This window comes from Podarcis muralis, chromosome 1 (assembly GCF_964188315.1).
Source record: "Podarcis muralis chromosome 1, rPodMur119.hap1.1, whole genome shotgun sequence".
NCBI lineage: Eukaryota > Metazoa > Chordata > Lepidosauria > Squamata > Lacertidae > Podarcis > Podarcis muralis.
This window is the reverse complement of record NC_135655.1, coordinates 103011432-103037650: the sequence shown is the minus strand read 5'-3', so window position 1 is coordinate 103037650 and position 26219 is coordinate 103011432. Positions and strand designations below refer to the sequence as shown.

The 26219-nt window shown below is 46.6% G+C and overlaps 1 protein-coding gene across 8 annotated transcripts in view; it reads right to left on the bottom strand.

Moving 5' to 3' along the window:
* The window catches only part of FMNL2 (formin like 2), a 193129-nt gene extending 167155 nt beyond the window's left edge, over positions 1 to 25974 (bottom strand). For 5 of the 8 annotated variants that reach the window (XM_028745960.2, XM_028745984.2, XM_028745951.2 and 2 more), the window contains exon 1: positions 25261 to 25973. In XM_028745960.2, the coding sequence (XP_028601793.1) occupies positions 25261 to 25377 (117 nt within the window). In that variant the 5' untranslated portion in view covers positions 25378 to 25973. Of the gene's footprint in view, positions 1 to 25260 lie in introns of all 8 variants that reach the window. The other 3 variants (XM_028746007.2, XM_028745978.2, XM_028745968.2) reach the window with 2 other exon arrangements.
* Positions 25975 to 26219: the final 245 nt, after the last annotated feature.

Here is a 26219-nt window from a genome sequence, read left to right as displayed (position 1 = left end):
TGATGGGAGTTATAGTTCAACAATATCTGGAGACCACCATATTCCCCATCCCTGCCATAAACCCTTTTATCCTTTCAGATTTTTGCCAGGGTATCCAGTATAGCTGAAGACCAAGGGATACAGTAAGGTAAAACAGCACACTTGGCTTTCGGTGTGAAATTACTCTTCTACATGATTCATATGCACTGTAACAGTGATTTCACTTTAAAAACAAAAACTCCCAGTAAAAATCATCTCTACTATTATAAACTATTTCACACTTAAAATAGTTCTCCAGCTTGGAAAAGCTAAAGAGGCTGTTTCACTTAGCCACAGATATACTGGGTCAAGGATTTTTATCCTCTAAACTTTTCACAATGAAGTAAGCATCCCCAACTACATTCTCATCATGGCAGGCTGAGAATTCACAAGTTTAAAGGACTGTTTTCTCACCATCCAGAAACTGTGAAACACCATTTAAAAATAAATACGCTGGCATTTCTCTCTCAAGTGTTGATAAAAGTTTCTCTCCTTCCCCACTTAAGGGCTTCATTCTGTGTGATATCATTAACACGGGAGCTCTACGTCAAGATACTTTTTTACACAGGATAAAAGTCAGCCTTGGAGTAGCTGAAGGACATTGGCTGAGATCTTGAGAGCCAATTAAACCTGGTGCTCTTTAATGCTTTAGCGCTGCAGCAGCTTCTAGTGCCAAATAAACAAATAATAATAATAATAATAATAATAATAATAATAATAATAATAATAAATTAATAAATAAATAATTTATTATTTATACCCCGCCCACTCTGGGCGGCTTCCAGCAAAATATTAAAAATACAATAAAACATCAGACATTAAAAACTTCCCTAAACAGGGCTGCCTTCAGATGTCTTCTAAAAGCCAGATAGTTGTTTATTTCCTTGACATCTGATAGGAGGGCATTCCACAGGTAAGGCGCCACAACTGAGAAAGCCTTCTGCCTGGTTCCCTGTAACTTCACTTCTCGCAGTGAGGGAAATGCCAGAAGGCCCTCGGGGCTGGACCTCAGTGTCTGGGCTGAACGATGGGGGTGGAGATGCTTCTTCAGGTATACTGGGCCGAGGCCGTTTAGGGCTTTAAAGGTCAGCACCAACACTTTGAATTGTGCTCAGAAACGTACTGGGAACAAATGTAGGTCTTTCAAGACCGGAGTTATGTGGAAGCATTCTCAGTGTGGCAAGTATTCGCTTTGAAGCATTGGAGCAAACCTGAATGAAAAAGAAATCAAAAACATGCATAGAAATGAGGCATGTGTGCTCCAGATGAACATGAGCAATCCCAGCTAGAAATAACGCACAGAACATCAATAATGCTGGATGTATGAAGCCATGATTATATCAGAACATTCATCTACCTAGCCCAATGTTGTCTCCTCTGCCTTGCACCTGCTCTTCAAAGTGTATCTAAATAGATCCGTTAGGTGGGGATGATAGGGAATTTAACACATGCACTCTATGACTCAGGTTGGTGGATAGTTGTGGTGGGAAGGCGTTACTTAATCACTCTAGGATGTGAGAGTCCAAAGAGACTCTAAAGAAGAAGGAAGGAGATTTAGTAAAAGGTTAACTAGGTGACCATATGATGTTTGGATAAGGACTAGCAGAAGAGATCTCAAAATGAGAGGTTTAGGCAGGACTGGATGGGAAAGAAGAGGGGTGGGAGACAGTGGTAACTACCGTTATTTTATATTTTCTTGTCTAAATTTGGTTTCTGGGAGAAGGGTTCCACACACGCACAAACACTGAAATTTACCATAACCTACTCATTTCACATGGTAACCATATACAAAGATAACTTCCTGCTCAGGTTTGCATTTTTAAAAAAATAAAAAAGTTATATAGGTATTCCTGCTCAAACAGATCTGTCTAGGTCAAATCCTTCCTAAGAGGCATGGCACTATCATTATATAAGAAAAATAATTGGGAGGTCGTTTTTTAAGGGTGAGGTTCGAATTATATTTTGTAGGGCAAAGGAGCCTGTAAACAGAGAAGCGTGAAATGCACAAATTAAATAATAAACTTATAAGTCATAGGCATATAATTGAGTTGCCTGTACTCAAAACCACAGCCCCTTTATAATAGGTCCAGGCATATTAACCCCTCAATGTTAAACTGCTACACTTGTTCTAACAAACACAGTCCTAACCTGCTCGCTTTGTGATGCTATACTAGAAAAAAGCAGCCGGGATCTTGCACTGCTCCATACCTGTTAGTTCAGCTTAGCTTCTTGGCCCTTGGGCCGCAATTCTTCCAGTTGCCACACCATGTGGTTTAATGGCTGGAGCACCTTCCCCAAGCTGGTAGTCTCCAGATGTTGGATTACATCTTCCACCAACTCCCAGCCAGCAAGACCAATGGTCAGAGCCTATGGGAGTTGTACTCTAAGACACCTGGAGAGCACTAGATTGTGGGAGGCTGGGGCTAGAGTGCTTAGCTTGAATGTGAGAAATCAAAGTTCAACTCTCCACTCAGCCTATAGAGTTAATAAGTAGCCTTCGGCAAGAGGTAAAGGTAAAGGGACCCCTGACCATTAGGTCCAGTCGTGACCGACTCTGGATTGCGGCGCTCATCTCGCTTTACTGGCCGAGGGAGCCGGCATACAGCTTCCGGGTCATGTGGCCAGCATGACGAAGCCACTTCTGGTGAACCAGAGCAGCGCACAGAAACGCTGTTTACTTTCCCGCCGGAGCGGTACCTATTTATCTACTTGCACTTTGACGTGCTTTCAAATTGCTAGGTTGGCAGGAGCTGGGACCGAACAATGGGAGCTCACCCCGTCACGGGGATTCGAACCGCCGAGCTTTTGATCGGCAAGTCCTAGGCTCTGTGGTTTAACCCACAGCGCCACGCGCGTCCCTTAACCACCTGCGTCGGCAAGAGGTATCTGCCAGCAAAATCCATCTCAAAGGGTTGCTGTGTAAACTGTTCTTTAATTCCTTAATGCGGTGGCAGGATGCAAGCGTGGACCCAGATGAATGCATATTGAATGTTGTTCTGAAAAATGTGAAGCAGTTTATGTGAAGAGCAGGTCTTCAGATGCTGCAGAGTCAAGCCAAAGTGTTGCTGTTATTTAGGAGACAGAGCTAACCTGGGCCAGTTTTGTAACACATGAAAGAGGGATTTGTCAGCTGCACCTGCATATCCAAGGAAGCACAATATCTTAAGCAACAAATACACCCTAGCACCAGAAAGCCATCTGGAAAAAATTCCGCCTTTCTTTTCGCTTGTTTCTCCAAAGTAAGATTATTGTACACCTCACATGCCCTCAGACAAACCATCTGCCAAAAGATCAACCAAAGGAACAAGGGAGAAGATAAAAGGAAACTGTGAATTACTTGCAAATGTTAAAAGAGTGTGAAAGAGAGAGAAAATATCCCTTGCAACACAAGAGCCCAGCACTGGTGAGGTCTACTAAAAACAAAACAACAGCAACAAACAAAACACACAAAAGCCATTTTCTTAGGTCACTCTGTCTGAAATGGCAGATGGCTATGTGAAAGCGATAGCATAAAGCAACAAGGTCAGATGCTCTGAGCTGAGCTAAGCGGTTAGCAAAATAAATGTACTCAAGTTCAAGGACTTAATCAGCATGTTGCCTCTAAAGGAAGGACCTTACTCCTTACATGTTTTTCCCCCCATCTCGTTTCCAAAACAGTAAACAGCTGATCTTTTCCAGCCCATCAAACCTTTAAAACAAAAGTCTCTGGAGACACACCAGCCTTCATGTGGAACAGCCACCCACCCACACAACAGATAGCAAAAGCAGGCAACAACCCATTTAGAAAGAGTGAGGGTAAAGGGTAACAAAGGAATGTTTCGCAATTGCTTTTGAGACGGGTTTTTAATACGCATTGGCCAGGAATATTCTTTAAAGCAGGTGCTGGATCTTTCGTTTTTCACCTTCATCCCCATTTGAACAACACAGAATTATACTTACCGGTAGCGCATTCCCATTTTAAAAGCTGCTGTGTGTGTGTGTGTGTGTGTGTGTGTGTGTGTGTGTGTGTGTGTGAACAAGCCCCTAGATGAACAGCAAAGTGGCACAGGGGGATCTTAATTTGATTATTTCTCAACCACCACTAAAAGTACAGCCACTCCATTCCAAGAATGGAACAGCATAGATTTCAAGGAGAAAAGAGTAATGGACGCATGGAACGCAAGGGGGTTGGCCGCCTAACGACTCATGAGTCCCTTTCTTCTCTAGCTCCTCCGCCTCTTCTTTCTGATAACGCTGAAACACCAATCTTCCATTGTAAGTGAGGTTTCTAATAAACATTTGTAAAGGCAGGCCTCCTTCACAAAGGGGGGGAAATGGGCACATGGTGTATAACTGCAGGTTCTCTTTCAATCCCATTTGCAAAACATGAATATTTCAAACTGCCTCCGCTAAAGGTCACCTTTACATTAGCATTCAAAATTAGATGTATGGATCTTGTCAGTCCTTAATTACCTCCCCCCATGTTATGATTGTGGATTTGTTACCGCGCTCCACGCTGCAGCAGAACTTGCGGGATGATTAACTTCCGTATCATTAATCTATGAAAATCTACATTGCTTGTCTTAACATGAAGGAAAGAGAGAGAGAGAAAGCCATCCAGGATGTGCTGTTCGGCACACTCACCCAAATATGCAGCGCTAGCAAAAGCTTGGCGCTTGGGTGCAGGGAGAACATGAGGGGACCCCACTGACAGCGCCCTTGTCAAGAACCACATTGGACACAGGGAAAGGCATTCTCCATCCTGCTGGTATCGGACCATGTGAACTGCTGCACATAGTCCCTGACTTAAAACACACACAAAACAAAAGCAGCTTGAACTTCATTTATGGCCAGAGTCCACACTTGAGTACTAACAAGGCCCACCCAGATGCTGGCCTGTATGTGACTTTTTTCTGGATTCTATGCAGCTAACACACCCAGCAGTTAGCTAAGGCAACAATTGTGAACTAAGGAGACAGGAAACCTGAATTATAATCATCTGGTATTTGTTAAAAGTTTTTCATACATATATATACTAGCGTGAATGGCCTATAGTGCTTGAAGATGTCACATCATTCCAGCCACTCCTCACTGCATATCAAAAACAAGCTTGGTCAGCATACATTGCACAGTTCAGAAGAGTGAGTGTTGTCCAAAAAAACCACCCCTTCATGTTCTTTGTTGGTTCCTCTTTCCTGGGGTACCATGTTCTCCACTTCTGGTTTAGCACCACAACACTGGCAATGAGAGAGGTGAGCTGGTTGCCTGCATAAGCCCTTAGGCAGAACTGCACATGCACTGCAATACTGAACAGCAGCAGGAAAAGCTCATAATGTATTCAAAGGTGCGGAAATCCACATACTCCCCCCCCCAAATCATCTTTCATAGTGGTTGATTTCAAAGTAAGTTTCGGGTCCAGGTGTCTGTGAAAAATATGCCTGAAAGTGCTCAGAAGGCCAGAGGAGTCGCTTGATAAACAGGACATTCAGTGGTTGATTGGGGGGTGGGGATGGGAGAGAGAGAGAGAGAGAACCAGGAGCACAGTTCCTTGCCACAAATAGATGGGAGATTTATACAAAACATGTACGGAGAAATGCTTCCTGCAAATTTATTGCATTTGCTAAATTTGCAGAATTCATCTCACTCACATTCCTTTTCTTTTTCTTTTTTATTTGTTCTGAGATAATTTTCGATGAAGAACAGAAAACACCCCAGAAGAGATATAAAAAGTCATTTACTCCAGCTCCTCAAATCCACTCATTTATAAGAACCTCTAGTAGGATTCAGAAAATTGCAAACAATCTCAGGCATTTTCAAATGTGACCTAACCGACTCCAGGTTGGGTATAAGAGCAAAATTTTCTATGGATTTTTCACTTCCCACACCTTTGGGCTCAATCCTTGGGACTCCAAGATTCAGCTTTGCTTTCAACCCACAGAAGTCAATACCTTCTTGCCCCACAGCAAACTCTCAGGACTGATGGGGATATGCCATCCTGAGTCTTGTTCCAGCTTTGATACTGTCAGACATCTTTGTTTTCCTCCCCTCCCCTCCTAATCTCTGGAGGAGAAGGCCCATTACATTCACTCTACTGTCTCTACATCCCCCACAGAGGCATTTCCTATTCCAAATGAGGTGGAACATTGCCAGTCAGAAGCCATTTGCCCTGCTAAACTGAGTGCCATGGAAACAGCTGCTTTCCCTCCCACCACAAGGTGAGAATAAGGTGGTCCTTTTTTCCTCTTCAGGGCCCAGGAGGCAATTAGCCTAAATTCAGACCTTCCTACCTTCCTCTCTCAATACCTGTTCTTTATAAATTCTGTCCTGGGTACTTATAATTTCAGATAGCAATGACCATCCTACAGAAACAATGAGGAAGATAAATAAATTGCCATGTGATATACAAAACAGAAAAATTAAAGTGCCGTTGCAAGAAAAAGAAGAAGGAGTCTATGTCACAGCAATTCCCAAATGGCCTGAAACATCAACAACATCCCACAGCTAATAACTCGTTTTGCTGCTAACATCTGTGCTGTGCAGCTTTCTTAAACAGAAAAACAACACAAATGCCCGGAGACTCAAAGATTACTTCAAAACAGTCGCTTACGGATTACTAATCAAGTTGAGCAGAATAAATGCCCACTTATTTTCAGTGGGTGATGCTCACTTGTTCATCAAGTAGGGCAGGAGTAGAAGCATGAGGGAGAAAGTATTATCTACAGATCTGGAGGGAACATTTCCACTGCACATTATGGTCTGCTTAGCTTTTCAGCAGGCAGAATCCTTAAACTGCAGACACCCAATTCTTAGCCAACACAATCCGCATTGATGCAGTGGAGAGTCAGATTGCCCTATCATGACTCAAAGCAACGTTCAAGGAGAGAGAGAAAGATTCTGGTTCTCTTACTCTTCTCCCTTATGCATGCTCCTTTTAACACATGCAATAGCCTTCTCTAAGCCAGTGTTTCCCAACCGGTGTTCCGCGGCACACTAGTGTGCCGCGGAACGTTGCCTTGTGTTCCGTGGGAGGGAGGCGGGCGAGTCGGGCGGCGAGAGGCGGGGCGGCGGCGGCGAGCACACGCGGGGCGGCGAGCAAGCGAGCTCCCACATCCCATCGCCGCTCGCTTCGGCCGGCCTACTGGAGGAAGGCGCGAAAACCTCGCACATGCGCAGGCCTTCCGCCTGCGACAGCCCAGTAGGCCGGCCGAAGCGAGCGGCGATGGGATGTGGGAGGGAGCTCGCTCGCCGCCCCGCGTGTGCTCGCCGCCCGACTCGCCCGCCTCCCTCCCACGGCACACCAGCCTACCTCCGTGGGAGGGAGGCGGGCGAGTCGGGCGGCGAGAGGCGGGGCGGTGGCGGCGAGGAGAGGCCGCCCAGCGCGGGGCTCTCGCCGTCTGCCTGCCTGGCTGCCTGCGAGCTCGGCGGGCAGCGCTTCCGCCCGCAGCGCCCGCCTCGCGGCTCTCATTCCCTGCCCCTGCCAAAGCTCACCCAGCCAAGCCGCGCTCTCCTTCCTGCCTCGCTTTGCTGCCTCCTCCCCCCCCCCAAAGCTTGGAGGTTCCCCGGCAGGAAGGAGGGAACTTAATCCTCTCCAAGGGCTGCGGAAAACAGACATGCAAATGGGGGCTTGCCAGCTCTTCAAGCGCCGCCGGCTTTCTTCGGGAATTACCGCCCGCCGAGCCCGGTAACGCTGACAGGCCGAGCCGCGGGGCTTGGCAGCGCAGCCGGCAGAGTGTGGGAAAGGGCGGCCGCCATGCGCCAGGCAAGGCGAGACTCGACGGGGAGGACACCGGCAGCAGCGCCCCCCCCCCCCAGAAACCCGCTCCGGGCAGGTAATTCACAGAGAGTGGACAGAAGGAAGCCTTAAAGGGCTTCAGCCTCCCAGAGTGGCGGGGAATAATAATAATAATAATAATAATAATAATAATAATAATAATAATAATAATAATAATAATATTGACAGGTGGTGTTTTTCTAGGTGAGGGGGTGGGGACTGTAATAACAAAAAAATCAGCTGTATATCAACCGCTGTTTTGCAATGAGGAATTGCAAATAAGGAAGATCAAAAGGAGAATGTTTTTTGGGGGGGGACTCTCTTCCTCTTCCTCCTCCTCCTCTCGTTCTTGCTCCTCTTCCTGGCAGAAGGGCTGCTGAGACCCCTTCTCTCTTGGGTGCCGGTGGGTGCTGTGACGTTGACGCTGCTGTGGCAAGTGCCTTTACTTAGCAGAGTGCATTCCCCTTTACACAGGAGGGGAGGGGAAAAAATTGAAACTTACACTTTCGTGTGTCCCTCCCGGCGCGACGCTGCGCGCTGACGTCACGGGGCTGTAATGGTGGTGTGCCTCAAGATTTTTTTCATCAAACAAGTGTGCCTTTGCCCAAAAAAGGTTGGGAAACACTGCTCTAAGCTGTGTCATCTGTCATAGGGCTAATTCACAACCTGCTAGTCCCCACCCCCATATGCATGTGAGCACACGGCTGTTGGGGAGGGACTATTTTCACAGCCCAAATAGATAAAGATGACACCTGCTGCTTACTTTCTCTTTCTTTGATGTGATAGACTGCAGTTGCTGGAAATTGCTTACAATGTGGCATAGGCTGTGGATTTTCCATTTTAAAGATATTATTAAACACCTCACTTTATTTCTGTATATCCACACTCCAAACTAACCTGGATTGTGGCCCTTACCTCTATAAAAGCCTTAGGCTAGAATTCAATGTCCCACTAAGATTAATGTTCTCTCAGCTTGCCAGACAGAATGATCCCCCCTCTCCTTGCACACCCCCAAGCCAGTGTTAGAAATTAGTCAGGCGCCAGGAGCATTTTGCTACTGGTGTGGGTCCAATTGCAACTACATGGGGATTTCTGGGTGCCGATTGTGGTGATTGTAACCTAGATTTAAGGTGCCATTTGGTAACTAGCTTATATACCTGAGTTTCTAACACTGCCCCCAGCCAATTTCAGGGGGTGAGGAGGAAGGAGATAGGGTAAGGACCCACTGTGCAAGTGGGAAGTCCTTTTGTAGGGTTTCAGCTGATGGGGCTTGAAAGATGAATCCCTTAGTTCTTCTTAGGCAAACACCAAAAGAAGCATCACTATGAATAGCTAATCAAAAAAGCACATTCCAATGTGGCCATGACCTTTTTTGCATTTTATATTATTAGCCAACAGCTCTGTATTAGAAATGGGGAACGTTTCTGATTCTATTCAAAGGTCTGCTTCAGGAAGAACATCCACCTGCTGAACTGTTCAGATCTTAAGCAGCCCTGAGGTATCTTTGCATTGCAGAATTAGTCATTTTTGAATTGCATGTAAAGATTTAAAGGAGGCTGCAACCAAAACATACAGCTAAAATAGATTTCCTGTATCAATGACATAATTATCACTACGTCGCGGTTACTTGATTAGGTAAGAAAATGTCATATCCTTGGGATAACTTATGCACTTCCCTCAAATACAGTGAACTGTTACAGTTATCAAAATAGATACACAGAAAGAAGATTATGCCCATCAGGAGCAAAAGACTCTGGTAAGCCACTGTCTGATTTCCAGTCTCTGCCTCCTGATCCTACTCTCTTAACTGCTTCTGCTACCTAGAACTTCTATTCTGACCTCATTTGCATGGCACACTTAGCCAAACTGTGGCTTACTGTGAACTCACCACTATCTGCTGCTGAACTACTGGAACCTAAGGAGAATCCAGGCCCATGACTTGCTTCACCCAAACAAACCATGAGTCGTAAGCAAATAACAAATCTTGGTTGTAAACTCATGGTTTGTTTAGAGTGAGACAAATTACAAGCCTGGATTTGGCAAAGAGAAACCGTGGCTTACCGCCTAGTAAGGGCCATGTTAGATGGCTGGCTCAGTTGGTAGAGCATGATACACTTAATCTCAAGGTCATGGCAGTGAGCCCCATGTTCGCTGAAGACATCCCTGTATTGCAGAGGATTGGACTAGACGGCCCTAGTAGTCCCTTACCAATTCTACATTTCTATGATTTCATTGCTGAATCCTAATGACTTTACAACACTTCATTCACAAAACATTCACAAGGCAAAAAAAAGAGGAACCTATTTCTATTTCAGGGTTTCCCAAACATGGTCATCCAGCTGGTTTTGGACTACAAATCCTATCATCCCTCACCACTGATCCTGCTAGCTAGGGATGATGGGAGTTGTAGTCCAAAAAACAGCTGGAGACCTGAGTTTGGGAAACCCTGCTCCATTTATAATGTAATTCATTCAAAACATGCAACTGCTGCATTGCTCCCTCCCAAACAAAGTCTACAGAAGCACCACTGACATGAGGGGGGGGACTGCACAACAGCAGTAATTTTAGCTATCCTGACCGTTAGGTTAATGCAGTGTGCTATATAAGTAATGCACAGCCTACTGTGCAAATAAGAATCACTATTTTTATTTTTTATTTTGTACAGCCTTAATTATTTAACTTTAGCTTTGCTTTCTTTTTACCTTAAAATGCCCAACTGTATAATCAGCAACCATTGTACAGGATCCATTTGGAAAAAGATGTTAAGGGACATGTGGCTAATGAGTATACTTTTACAAAAATTTCAGTTCAACCTTTAACATGCGCAAGGTGGAAAGCCATGTGTATGTTCTGAACCACAAAACATACTGTCCCAAGCACTTCCAGCCCCACTGAGGACAAGTGATGGGAAGTTTAATTCTTTATTGGCAGAGCCTCACTAACAACAGCTCCAAAGGTGCAAGAGATACAGACACCACTTCTGATAATTAGCTTCTAGGCATCTACCTCTTTCAGAATTGTGTTCAGACCTGGACAGGTGGAGCAACAATGTGACCACACCCCTTGCAGCCCACCTAGACCCCTTGTCTGAAACGGAGCGTGCAAACAACCAGCAAGTTAGGAAGAGATAACTGTTTTATGCCGTTATCAGACCAGTGGTCCACCTAGCTTAGCATTATCTCTACTAAATGGTATGATGCTAGACCACAGAACATTCCATATTTCCATTCAAGAATGTTGTGCTTGACAGAGGAGACTCAGGAGATCAAGGTTTTCTTCTTGTGCGTTTGACACCCTTCTTTGATCTTGAGCCGAATGCCTACATGTGTGTCCAATACTTCTGCTCCTTCAGTTTCACTGGGCCTACCCTTACTAAAATGCTTTAAAAGAGCCCTTCTGAAGCTGCTGTTCTCCAGGTGTTGCTGATCTCCAACTCCCATCTCAACCAACTAGGCAGCACGGCCAATGGTCAGGGATTATGGGCATTGGGGTTCAACAACATAAGGTGGACACCAGGTTGTGAAAGGCAACTGTGAAAGGATAATCAAAGTGGTGTGGGCACAGCTGATCAGTTCCAATAATTTTATTAACTATGCACACAAGAGAGTTAATTTGGATGAACTGCCAAGGCTTCTCAGTGCTAGGGGAGGCAAAGAGAAAGAACAAGAAAGGATATGTACCCATTTTTATTGATAAAAATAAATGGGGGGAGAAGATTTCATTTCACACACTCCCCAATGCCATTTTATACTCAGGACACAGGTTAGTTCCTACCACCATCGCTTCTCAAAGTACCCAAGATTTAGTTACAAATGTGTTGTCAGTAACAAACAATTATCCCCAGCACTAGGCAATTCACACTCAAATGAGAGCCTGTGGGCACTTATTGACCGGCTTCATTGTGTAAATGACCATAAATCCAACCCAAACAGCATTATTAACTTTTAACATCAATTTGTGCTGGGGTTGCAGCCTAAGTGGAGATTCTCCTACAAATTGGAAGCAATTTTCTTGACTGTGCCTCCCCCTTTACCACTTGAAAGCACCTCCACTGGTGTAAAGTTTGCACTGTGCAGTGCTGGCTGAGGGAAGCAGAAAGCCAGTGTCAAGGGAGAAAGTGGAAATAGTTCAGGGATTAGGAATACTTCCTTCAGCATGCTTGGGCAAAAACAACAACAAGGAATGGGGGTGGAGAGAGAGGAAAGACTCGTCTACTACAGAGAACTCCATCCTACTTTATATTAGCTGCGAAGGTAGGTCAAAAAGTGTCATCGCTAGAACGAGGAGGAGAAAAACTGGAAACATATGTATTATCCTGACAGTAATGAAAAATCAAATGCAATTCAATTTAGTCACATGAAGCAATCGTTCCTTGATTTGTAGCAAGCACCAATGGACCTCTTCTCAATGTAGAAAGGAGAGCGGACAGCAATTCGCCTTATTTGCAGGTCTTTCGGACAAAGGCAGCCTCCATCCCACTGCAGTCAATATGGTATGGTTGCAATGCATCGCTGTCCCCCAACATCATTTAGCTGCATTGGCTGGAACCTGAGGCTACCATGCATGCTCTGCTATGGACCTATTAACCTCTACCTAGCTGTCGCAATAACAAGCACAGATCAGCTGCTAAACTTGCATATAGCTCCCTCTGCAATACAGTCTCACCCCCCCCCCAAAAAAAAATCCTACTTGCAAACAGTGATCATTAAAACATTTGGATGGGTTAGCAAACTGCATACGTAAACCACTTTTTTAAAAAGGTGAGGGAGGAGGAGAAACAGCGATGAACATTTGTGCCTAGAGTAATAAGGAAACTCAATCCGCCCCAGCAGTTTTTGTTATTGAATGGTAACAGATTGTAGCCACTAGCAGAACTGGAGGAGTGAGAAAATTCTGAAGGAAAAAACAAAAACAAAGATGGTTGAGGCCAAGCCTGATTTTACTATGAAGCGTGCAGCTTCACCTCCAAATTTCCTTTAACGTCCGCTGGATATCAGCTCTTCCAAAAGAAAGAAAGAAAATTCACCCTCACCCACAAAACGCTACCAAAGAAGGCACCCACACACTGCAACTGTAGCCAGAGCAGGAATGGCCTTTTTCAGAGAGGTTACAGCTGAGAAGGGAAAATATAAACTTCCCCATCCTGTGTGTTGTGAACCCCTCCAAAAAGAAAGAAATCGGATTCCCCCACCTCCCTGGGCACCCTTTAAAAGTTCCAGTGGTGCCCAAATTTTTTTTCATAGAGGGCCAGAAGTGAAGGGCCATGGGGACTGACCGAAGGGCCAACCAAAGTTGACCTTTTTTTAGGATTTTACCCCAGGAAATAAACTGCCACAGGGGTTGGATTAGGCCCCCAAAACGGACTTTGGACATGCCTGAAAGGAAGCCAGGAAGCCAGGAAGCACATCTGCATGCTATGCAGTTAGGATAATATGTAGGTTGGCCCTCAGCAGGGATTCCATGGAGAAACCTGAGAATTATGCCATTTATTTTAAAATCAGATTTGTTTCTAGTCCTCATGGATGGAAATTCTGGGTGGCTGTGTTTATTTATTTATTTATTTATTAATCAATTTATATCCTCCTTCTAAAGGAGGATGAAGGATACAGAAACTACCATCTTTGAAGATTCACTAAACTAGAGCTAAACACAACCCACAATATTTTTCTCATCCTTGACCTAAAACGTAACACACAGAATGGATTCAAACACATACTTCATTTTTTAAAAAAATTAAACGTGCATTTATTTCGTTATTACCTTTATCCACCACCTTTCTGCCAAGCTGCCCAAGGTAGCTTACAGTTTTAAAGTACTACAATAAATTATAAAACATGCAAAGTCATAAAGTTTAAAAGGTTATGAATTAACCACATGGCTTCTCAAAGGATGTAGAGCCTTCAAAGTATAGTAAAACAATTTAAGTAGTGTTAAATATTAACAGCGTTGATGCAGAATGGCATATGTTGATTTAAAAAAAACCAGCTTGTACGTTTTGCTGTTCTTGAAATATAATATTTATTTCAGAGTACTAATTCATGATTTCACATGATTGGGGGGAAGGATGCACAAATAGCTTTCAATGGTTCCAAGTTAAATAAGTGTGTATCAACAAATACAAATTAAAAAATAATTCCAGCGTGTTTTTAATTTCAGTGGGTGACATGGATGGTTACTTATATTTGGAGCAGAGATACTTCAGTGAGTCTGCTCTGAATATCACCTGATGTGCGAGAACTACCTGCAAGCCTTTCCCCAACAGGACACAGTATTTTGCGGGAAATTGCTTTAGCTTCTAAAGTCCTACAATGTAAAGTCAAATTTTACATCAAAATGGAAGGTGCAGAATAATACCTCAATTAAAAATAACTAAATAAAGAACAGGAGGGCTTCCAATTTGATTGGAATCACAGGAGAACGAAAGGTCTGTTTCATTCTTTCCCTTCCAACCACCAGGAACACATATATACCCCAGTTATAATTCTACCTATTAATGAAATATGTCTTTCCCACGCTTAGGCCCTTGTGGTTCAGCCTGAGCTGCAGTATCTGAATGAAATAACTGGTCCTCAAAATCAGAAGGCTGTAGTTTTATTCCAGGGTTCTGCCAAAACATATATATTCCAAAAGAAATGATTTTGTGACGTACGGATTAATCTTTCCTAGCATTGGCATCATAAAGTCATCCTTTGCATCAGGGTCTTTTTATAAAAAAAACTAGCGTATTACTTTCTTCTAGGCTATTGCGAGCTTACTGAAGGCAGAAGCAAATGACACATGCAGCTTGACAGAATGGGTTCATACCTTCATCAGTAAAGTCCCAATAAATTAAGCCAATTATCTGGTATGGAAATATGCTACCAAAATATTCATATACACACACACACACACAAAATCCTATGTATTTGAACATTATTTCAGTGCTTCATGCATATATTACCAAGTCATTTTACAGCTGTGGTCCACAAGCAAACACAAAGTTCTGCAGTTTTTATTTCAGGTGCTGTAAAAATCAGAAATAGACCATGTGGTGCCTTCTGGATGTTTGATGATAGAATCATAGAATTGTAAGAGTTGGAAGGATGTCTCCTGTCGATCATCTAGCCCTGCAATGCAAGAATATGCAACTGCCTCACACGGGGTTTGAACCTGCAACCTTGGCATTATCAGTACCACACTCTAACCAAATGTGCTATGCAGGTTATTGAACTATGGCTCTTATCAAGCATGGCCTATGAGTCAGGGATGATGGAAACTGGAGTCCCAACAATGGGGGCAGGGGGAAACACCATATTGGTTATCCCTAAAAATGTCCATGAGAATTAGGGTAAGAAGCTTATTGATGCAAGGTGTGCAGTTTAGAGCACTGCCTAGAGAAATTAGGACTGCTTCATTTTCCTAAAAAAAAATAGAAAATACTGTTGGAAGCCAAAAGGCTGTGTGTGTTTTGTTTTCTTTGGATCTCCTTAGCATGAGGGGCTCACCTCAATGGATGGAACTGATATGACTCGTGGAATCAGAAGACCATTGCAGGCAGGGCCAGGTCCCATAAGCTAGCAAGGCTTGCAGATAACCAAGAAGCAGAGGTGCTGAGCCAAGCTGGGGTTTGTAGGGCAGGCAGGAGGCCAGTCCAACTGTTCTTGTAAATCAGGGGTGGGGGGCCTGTGACACTCTGGGTGTCACTGGGGTACAACTCCCATCACCCTGACTATTGGCGATACTGCCTGGGGCTGGTGGGAATGTAAGTCCAACAGCCTTCCCCCACCCCCACCCTGCTCTAGAGGAAGGACAGTCCAGGAACAGGTCAGGAAACAAACCAGGTGGCACATATGGCCTTAATGGATAGCTCAGTTGGTAGAGCATGAGGCTTTAATGGTTGTGGGTTTAAGCCCCACATTGGGTGAAAGATTCCTGCATGGCAGGGAGTTGGACAAGATGACCCTTGTGGCCCCCCTTTCAACTCTACAATTCTAATTGTAACAGTGCTCTCCTGCTTCCTGAAGCTACTGTGGCAAGGCTATAGAACACCAGCAGATGCAGTTGATGGCTTGCAATTCTGGTAGGTTGGCAATAGCAAGCGGTAGTCCAGCATCAGCACCTGGGACAGCACACTGTGGGAGCTGGGAAGCAAGACTTAGTCTTAGGCCAGCCTTTCTCAACCTGTGGGTCCCCAGATATTGCTGAACTACAACTCCCATCACCCCTAGCTAGCAAGGCCAGAGCTCAGGGATGATGGGAGTTATAGTCCAACAACATCTGGGGACCCACAGGTTGAGAACTGCTGTCTTAGGCACACACACCCTCCCAAATTGGGCTTAGGCCTGGGTTATCACTTCTTTCTTAGCCTGAATCCTACTGAGAACTAAAGCATTTGTGTGGGAAGGTGCAGGTTTTGCACCCAACTCCCTGGAGTAAAGCAGTCCCTCTTCCTAACACACCACATCAACAACCGCCATGGTGGTGTAAACTGTTGGAAAGGAGGCAATGGAGCAGCCTACAAGCAAACAGGGGGCTGCCTTGTGGCTCCCCTGAACATGTTGCCCAGACGGAAAGAGAGCAGAAGATGAAATGGGTAAAAAAAATACCCATAGGCCAATATGGGGAGGCTGTGGATCCCACTTTCCTTTTTAACCATCTGCTAACTTGTTTCCTGCTGCTCCTTTCTGAAGCTAAGCACAACATGAGCTTTACCATCCTAGTTGGGGGGGGGGGGTTGGTAAGTGGTGGACGCACACATCATAAACTACAAAATAACAATAAAAACGTGCTGTTCTACATCCTCTTAAACCACACACAGAGTAAATCATTTGCACACAGCTAAAGGGTAAAGGGATGTTTCGTGTTAGAATGACCACAAAAACATGAGCCAATGATCAAATCATGTCAGCAGCAGCTCATCAGGAAGCAATCCCTTCTGCAGCCTCCGCCATAGCAGATCTGCTTCTGCCCATGTGTCCTCCATAAACATGAAATGCTATCAAAGACTCAGAAAAAAGACCATCCTGCTGGAAGCACTGAGGCTTCACTTTTTCCTCCTTTGGGGAAGGGCTCGTGTCTCATTGGAAGGGGATGATGCTTCGCACTCAAAAAGTCCCATGTTCAATCCCTGACATCTCCAAGTATGGCTGGCAGAGACCGCTGCTTGAAAAAGCCTACAGAGCTGCTACAAGTCAGTGGGGACAGTTCAGAGCAAAATAAACAAATGGTCTGACTCAGTACAAGATGGCTACAAGCTTTATCGTTTGGGGACCGAGACATAACTTTCTTTGTGTGCACACACTAGAGAAAGTGAGGGCTAATTCAGACATTCCTTTCCCAACTCTCAGCTTGTAAATGTAAACAGGGGATGGAGGAATGTCCTATGATGCTTGGGGATTCTGGCTGCACATATGATTGAGAATTGCCCATGTGCAATTTGCAGTATTATGCATGGAAGGGCATGCATCCAGACCTTTGACAGCATGCATGAACTGGGTGTTTCCACACACACACACCATAACCATGCCTGCTTCATAGTTTTAACACTCAAGTATAGAAAACTGGAAGTCTAAACGGTCCTTAGTTAAAACATTTCATACTGAAATCAATGTGGCTCACATGCTTAACAGTGTTCTTCAATGTATCGCTGATTGTGCCTAATGTCTCAGAAAGGAAGGCAAAATTGTGACCCTCCAACCTGTACGGTTGGTGGGCATTACTTAACTTTGTGGGTTGCATGTAACACATGCCTGATGAGGAGCCACCACTTTTCGTATATTTATTTCTGACGCACAAGACATGTTGTAATCTATGAGGACAAACCACACGGTTAAGTGTACAGACCTCGCCGATTTCAATGAGATAAAGTCTGGCCAAGACTTTGCTCAACCCAGATGCAGACTAAACATATCTCATTGCACATTCCTTAGGTGTATCAGCCCTATTCAGGCATCCAGGATCTCAAAACCTAAAACTTCATTTGGGATGAACACATGTGAGATTAAAGTGGTGAGCAGAGAGGAACGAAAGACAGAACCCTGCCCCCAACATCCCAGCATGCAGGGGTGGCTGCTGCCCATTGGGACTGGTAGGGAGGATGGTAGGGAGACCAACAGGAGGTGAAGCCAAAGTCAATGACAGGCAAAGCCACCTAATACTAGTTTCACCCCCATACTTCTCCTCCCTGCAGAGTTCTATAAGGGCAACACTGAGTCTTAGGAAGGGGACACTGGCATGCAGTGCCACCCCCTGGATTTGTTGTTAGTCTAGAAGATGGGCAGAGAGGGGCTGATTGAGGGGAGACCAAGGTTAATGGGGCAGTGCCCCATTTGCCCTAACAGACCAGCCTCCTTTCCTGCACCCAGTTGGGGAGAACATGCCTAGACGCCTCCCCATTCTGCTTAAGAATTCTGCTTAACCCCCATTCTCTACCTTCAGACCATCTCACTCAACATGCAAGGATCATAAGAGGACCTGACGCAAAAGTGACACTGGGAAGGGGGGCTCATATTTGTGCCCCTCCCCACCACACGTCTACATGCATTTGTCCAAATGCATGAACAGGTCTGCTGTATTCAGCGATTAATTTCTAAAATGATATGTCAGGTTTCGAGGCTCACACATGCCTGGAAGGCACACTCTCTGAAATAGAAGCTCTCGTTCTAGATGCCTGGAGCTAGCTGAGGACATTTGGTGGTGATGAAATAGAACTCTGCAGATTCTCTTCTTGATATGACTTTCCATGATCTAGGGGTGAAGACAAGTTCCAGAGATTTCCCTCATGAAATCTGGCTGAAATGAAGTCCCACATGCACTCCTTGGTTTAATAGCCACTCTTGAGGATGACAATACGTAGATATCAAAACATATTAAAAAGAAGTCTTAATATGGCTAAGAGGGTAAAATAACCAGATCAAAAGAGCTCATCAAAGTAAAACTAGTGTACAAAAGCTGGCCCAATTCAACATTTGGAATTTGACAATAAAAATAACTCAATAATTTAAAAGAACAAAACAAAAAGAACAGAACAGAACTGGGATAGACCTCAGCTACCAATTTGCACCCATTTGTCAAATGAAATAAAGATTTTGGAGCAGTTGGCATCTTCCACTAGCTGCTTAGAAATTCTGTAACGATAAAAAGAAGAAAGCAGGATTGTGCTGCTGCTACTTTCTGGCTTCAAACACATCTTAAATGAGCCTGAAACAAAGAGGCATTCTGCAGGCGTCATTAACAGGGGAATATGCAGACAACATCTCTTGGAAAAGGGTGCATTAATGCTCACTCCGAGATACAAATATGGAAAGCGAAAGATCAACGCAAGTTGGATTGGTGAATCTGGGGTAGTACTATCATTGGCTTTCACTTTAGGTCCTCCAGCCTTTCTTGCCAACACAACCAGAGCTTTGACATTTCAATCATAACACGAATGAATTAAGCTGCTGGATGGCTTCATGGTTATTCAACATTCTAAAGCTCACCCACAAAGCTGACATTGTCTAAGGAGAGTTCTGCTGGGAAAATCCAGATCAACCCAACCATTTTAGCAAGGGAATGCACTTCTTAATTCATGTTAACAGGCCAACCAACAAGCTGGCAACAGTGGAATTTGACTTTCACATTGAACTTCTGTCCTATCCCCACCACCCCAGTCCCTGTGAATCTATTTCCTTGGGATGCAACACATGTAAATGTTGTACTGGTTTGTCTGTATTGGTTTGTAGATGTCCACATGGAGCAGGAGTTGCACAGGACAAGCAGAAGCCCTCAGATCAAGAGGTGGGCTAGAGTCCTTGTGCTGGATCAAACCAAAGGCCAGAATCCTGTTCGCACAGTGGCCAATCACACAGACTGATTACACAATGCTTCTATTCAATAACAAGACCTAGCTCTAGATATATGCACCATGTGAAACCAATGTGTCTCAAGACACAAACATGGAGGTCTCTTGCACAGGACAGCAATGCTATGGAATGTGTGCGCATAGATCAGTTCCTACTGCCAATCATCACTTGCACAGATTCTGTAGCATCACCTTGCTGGAGATGCCCCAGGTAGAATGAAGAAGGATTATCTGTTATCAGCAAGGCAGTTGTGAGAGGTGCGGGTTAGAGAAATGAATCTGGGGGAAGGAAGCTGATGAACTGTTGTGGTTTATCAGTGCTTCCACAAACAGGCTTATTCACGTGATGATCTGAGCGAGTCTAATCAGAAATAATCAAAACAGGTATCAGCTTTAATTGGAGAATCCACTGCCCTCACCCATGAATTCCATCACAGAAAAGACAGTTGTATTGTTTCAGCACCGCATTCACTACTGATTTCATGATATTGTGATGAATTTCTGCACTCACCATAAATACTGCATTCTTGCCAACCTCTATGTGTGTGTTTGCACCATGATGTGTGAACAGTATTGCGGATTTTTTTCAGCCATAAGTAGCTTCATCTCGTATTGTTCAAAACAACTGGAGCCTTACCACTAACTCCCTGGAGTTTTCTCTTTGAAAACATCTCTACCTACATTCAACCAAAACAGGTACAACTCCAGTGTAGGGGTCAGCTCCCCTTGCACTTAAATCAAACTGCTTTTTTTAAAAAAAAAAAAAAAAAAGTCCTCAGTATTTCCAAAAGTGGAAAATGGATACAGGATACTTCTCCCCACACCCTCCTCCAGTCCTCCTTCTGCTGTGTTACATAGTGCTGGAGGGGTGGGCATTTTGTAACTATATAGCAAGAGGGAGAATGCAGTTCTACAAGCAGGAAAGGGAGAAATGTGCCTTTTTCCCTTTCCTTGCATAGGTGGAGGCAGTGTGCCTCTGAACACTAGTTGCAGGAGAACACAAGTGTGGAGAGTGCTCTTGCACTCAACTCCTACTTGTGGGCTTCCCACAGGCGTCTAGATGGCCACTGTGAGAAGAGGATACTAGACTAGATTGTCTATTTGGCCCCACCTGCCTTTAAAGAAGCTACACACCACTTTAAACAGCCACTGATTCTCCCAAAGAATCCTGCAAAATGTTGTTTAGAAGTTGTCCAAAGATGACTATTCATCTCACAGAGCTACATCTCCCAGGGTTCCCTGGAAAGAGGATCATGAAACCATTCTAGGAACTGTAACTCTCCGGGGAAAACAGGGGTGACCTAACAACTCTCAGCACCCTTAAACTACAGTTCCCAGATTCGGGGGGGGCATGGCTGTTTAAAGCGGTATCATAGTGCTTTAAATGGTGTGAATGTGGCCCACAATTGACACTGCAAACTTGCCCAGGTCTTTCCCCTTTTGGTCTAGGCTTCTAAATCAGTGTTTCCCAACCTTTTTTGGGCAAAGGCACACTTGTGTCATGAAAAAAATCTCGAGGCACACCACCATGCCAGATGGGGAAAGGTCACTTTTTACTTATGTAAAAAAAAATAAAAAAATAGTAACAGCATAGAAGGTAATGGTAGATGACTGTTAGGGTCTCCCCCCAAATGCAGAATTCTATTAATATCTTCCTTAGCGAGCCACGTTAACCCCTGTAATGCTTTCTATAGAGTAAGCATAGGGGACACTGGGGGATGTGGAACCAAGGGGGCAGTGGGCCAAAAGAGTTCGGGATCTACTGCTTTAAACAGAAATAAGAGCCAGTGGGTTCTTCCTTTTTTAAAGTATCATTTCAGCGGGGACAGCAAAAAGCGGATTTCCAAAAAGCGGCGCTTATTTGCGTCTGAGCAAAGAAGAGAGAGAGGGGAAAAAAGAGAGAGAGATTGATTTGTGGCCGCGCAAAGGGGGGAGGAGCCCAGGAGTAAAAGTAGGAAGGACGAAGGGAGGGGAAAGGAAAGTTAATAGAAGGAAAGGCGGGTGGGAGAGAAAGAGAAAGAAAGAGGGAAGGAAGGGGGGAAGAGAAGTGGAAAGGAGGGAGACCGAGGCGGGGGAGAAGCGTCTGGAGAGTTGCTCCGAAGTTTGGGGGGCCGCGGGGGTGGGCGCGCGTCCCAGGAGGCGGAGGCCAGCCCGGGCTGGGAGCCGCGCCGTGGCCCGGGGGCGGTAGGCGGACCGCGGCTCCTAGGATGTGGAAAGGGGACGGCGGCGCAGGGGGAGGAGACCCGCACGGCTAGGGCAGCGCGCAGGGGGAGGGGAGCGGGCCGGAGGCGGGCGAGGGGGGCCGCGATCCCGCGCGCCGCGAACATGGCCTCCTTCCCCGCGGGCCCCGGGGGGAGAGCAGAGGCAGGAGGAGGAGGACGAAGGCGCTGCCGAGGAGGCACGCCAACTTCTGCCAACTTCGGCGCCCGCCCCGTCGCCGCAGGCTCCTCCCGGCCGAGAGCCAGAGGACGGCGGCGGAGCAGGAGGAGGAGGATCGGGTTTGGCGACGGCTGCTGCGTCCTCTCCAAGCGCGGGGCTGGCCTCCGCCGCGCCCGATCCTCCGCGCTCGCCCGCTTCTCGGCGGAGCAGGTCTCGTGCGGGTGCGAGGCGCTGCTGCAGGCGGGCAACCCCGGCCGGCTGGGCCGCTTCCTGGGCTCGCTGCCGCCCGACGCCGAGGCGCCGTGCGACTCGCCCGCCTCCCTCCCACGGCACACCAGGCAACGTCTCGCGGCACAGTAGTGTGCCGCGGAACACCGGTTGGGAAACACTGTTCTAAATAAATAAATAAATAAATTATTTATTTGTACCCCGCCCATCTGGCTGGGTCTCCCCAGCCACTCTGGGTGGCTTCCAACAAAGATTAAAAATACATTAAAATGTCACACATTAAAAACTTCCCGAAACAGGGCTGCCGTCAGATGTCTTCAACAATGCGTACCTCCTGAAAGCTCACAGTTTCTATATCAGCCAGTTGTGATCATTATTATTATTAAATTAGCATTTTTAAAAAATATTTTATTTATACCTTGGGAGTATGAAATAGATCGGTTTTGTTTTTGGGTGGCCCTGTTTCATTTCCTAATGATGAACAAGCGCTCAGTCACCCAAGTCCACTATATTAGAAGGAATAATGCTACTGGGTTGATCCAGATTTACAAAGGCACTACAATCAAGCACGAGGACATTGATGAGGCAGGCAAAAACTACACTGCTGGAGAGATGTGTAAGTGGCAAAGCATTCTAGATCACATATCACAATGACTTTCTTCAGCACTCAGGAATTAATAAGCAAAGCCACCTCTGCATCAAGTACAGGGTCGGTAACGTGCAGCCCATGGGCCAAATACTGGTCACAAAGACCGTTTTACCGGCCCACGAGCCACCCCTGAACCGAGCCGCCCACTCCGCAAGTCCCCCGCGCACTGTGCTAAACCGGCACAGCACAGCGTGGCACAGGGACTCGCCAAGGGGCACCAGAAATCGCATCTGCGCACGCTCAGATACCAGGAATCGCTTCTGCACATGCCCAGATGCCAAAAATCACTTCTGCACAGGCGTGGTTTTCGGGGTCTGGGCATGCGCATAAGTGATTTCCGGCACCGTGGACATGCTCAGATGCAATTTCTGGCATCACGCTGCGCCGGTCCAGCCCACGGACGGTCTCCATGCCCGGTAAGCCTTGCCGACCCCTGTTCTAGTACAATAATAGATAGAGGTGGTAGGAAAGTGTGTGTTTGAAGGGGGAAGATTACTTTTCAAGCAGGTCAAAGCACCTGACATAACTGAAATGATCTCACCACTGCTTCCCCTGAAAAAAATAATTACTTCTCTTGCATGTTTAATTGCCACCTTTTTTTAAAAAAAGTGTTTTATTACTTAAGGCTCCATCTAGCAGGATGCAATTGCAAAAGTAAGAGTGGTACAAGTACAGACAAAAAGAAAATGTATTCCTGTCTGCTTCCTTTGAGCCACATCATTGCTTCTGGCTGGATGTGAACTCAGATTTCACACACCCAAGTCACTGCTACAGTGGCTGAGTTCCAGCATAAATTATGCCAAAGGTAAAGAAACAAGAATGATGATGATGATGATGATGATAGCAAAGCGCGTGCTTCCTGAACCCTCTGCAAACTTCCACAGCACTTGAAAGGAGAAATCCTTACTTCTTTAAAATGTGCAAACTTACTCCCAAAGCAATTTAAGAGAACTTTCAGGGTTACTTCAAGACTATGAGCACTTCCTCCTTTAAATCACTGTATGCACAATCGCTTTTGACTGATAGCTGGATTGCTAAATATTCATGGGCATAGCCTGCAGAATTTTTATTTTGCGAAGTCAAATCCAGAGACAGAAACCAGCACTGAAAAGTTGATTGCTTCTGTACGAAAAACCAAGCTTTGCTTCAGCACTTAAGGGAAGGGAAATGCTGCTTAGAAACCATTATGCCAAACACAGGTTTAATATAATAATAATGTAAAGGTCAGAATTCTACACGTTTACCTGGACCATCAATTCATAATTCTGAGAAAAAGATCGCCCTCCAGCTCCTTTACAGTGTATAAAGTGGAATTAAAAGTCCCAAAGCCAGTCTGAAGCAAAAGAGAGGAGGGGGCGCACCCTCTTCATCTCACGGAAAAGGTTTGCAACTTGCCGTGGAAACTCAGCTGCCGTGAAGCGGCTTCTATTAAACCATTAAGAGAAATAAAGGGCAAAGGACGGGCCAAGACTTAATCGCTCCCAGCGCCCCAAAGCGACCCATTGGCTCAAGTAAAAGTTGCGACCTTGACGCACGTTTCCTCGCGAATCAAATTAGCCGAAATCAATGGGACTTCACTTCCCACCGAAAGTGCATTTTATCAGATCCGGCTGCAAAAACCCCCCAGCTGCGGGAAACGACGTCTTCTCCGATTTCACAGCCAAACAAGCAGCCCACAGCAACAAAACGTGCGGGTTTCCCCAACTTTAACGGGAAAGGACGGCCTTTCCCTCTCTCTTCCCCTCTCCAGGTTTCCCGACTCGTTCTCTCCCTCTCCCCAACTTCCCCTTGCAAACGAGATGGGGACCTTCGCAACTGCGAATGGCCGCCTGCCGCACCGCAATAACTTTCGCTCTCTCCGGGATCACAGAGTTTGCAAAAGCAGACCGGGGGTCGCATCTTCCCCTTCGCCGGAGAAGGAGCGGGAGGGGGAGGCGGAAAACGATCGCTCGCCGCTTTGAGGAACCGGGAAGGCCGGGCGTGCGAGGGAGGGAGCGAAGCCCATTCACTTCTTTCTTTCTCCTCCCTCCTCCGCTTCACGCCCCCTCACTCTCTCCCTCACTCGCCCGCAGAGCCGCTCCGCCTGCCGCCCCTTGCCCCGCTCCCCCTTTCCAAACAATGGATCAGCTGCTCCACAGGCACTTGGGCGCCCACCGCCCAACTCCGAGCGACCCATTTCCCCCCTCGGGGGGGGTGTGCGTGCGTATGGAGAGGAAAAGCGCAGTTGAGCCATCTCCACACGGGATAGAGGGCTTGCACACCTTTTTTTTTGTCCCCTTTTAACGAGGAGGGAGGACGAGGAAGGGGGTGGGTCGAGAAAAGCCCCCTCCTCTATTACCACCACCACCTCCTCATCTCTTTCTGTCTCCATTAGGGGGTCAGAGAAGAAGAAGAAGGGGCTCCGTCCACACTCACCAGCACGACGGCGAACCTCTCCTCCAGTTCCGCGGGCTCGGGCATGGGCAGCTTGAGCGGCACACTGTGCGCCCTGAAGTCCGTCTGCTGAGAGTCCATGCTCCCCGCATTGCCCATGGCGACGGCGACGGCGACGGGGCCGGGGGAGCTCCGTCCGCCGCTCTCTCACAGGCAGGCCACGCCAGGCGAGGCTGCTGCCGCCGGCTCTCGGCTCCCACGACGACGCCGCTCCGTTATTCCTTCCCCGCCCACCCCCAAGGAAAGCGGCGAGCGGACCCCCTCCCCAACCCAAGCCGCCGCCGCCGCCAACAAAACTGAGGTAAAAAATAAATCAAAGCTACAGCAAGGCGAGCCGCCGGGATCTGTCTGTCTCTCTCTCTCCCTAGTCTTCTCTCCTCATGCTCTCCTGCTGCCTTCTCCGCCTCCCCGGCGCAATCCTTTTCTCCGAGAGGTGCGAGCCGCCAGCCGGGCTCTCAGCTGCTGCATGTTGCACAGTTTCCACTCCGAGCGGTCCCGCCTGAGGGAAGCAGCATGGCTCCTCCGGCCGAGAGGTCCGCTGATCCGGGAGCCCCGCCGGCGCCTCTCGACCGCGGCAGCGAGCGCAGCGCCCACAAAGCGCAGGACGGCAGAACAGCAGCAGCAGCAGCAGCCGACGAACGAGCCAGACAGACAGACGAGCGCGCAGCCCAGCACAAAGCCCCCTTTCTGCAGCCGCCTCCTACGGAGCCGATCCCCGCCCCCGGCCCCGGGGAAAGCTGGGAAGCGTAGTCCTCGCAGGTTGTTCCTCATGCGCGGACATGCCCGGCTCGCGGGGCCGGTGAAGGGAACTTCAATGGATGAAAAAAGAAACTTGGGAAATCCTCAGGGAGAGGGTGGAGACATTTGTTTTGCATTCACTGAACAAAGGATGCGTAGTGTGACGGTGGGGAAGGATCTGCCATTCACACAGAGCGTGCGCC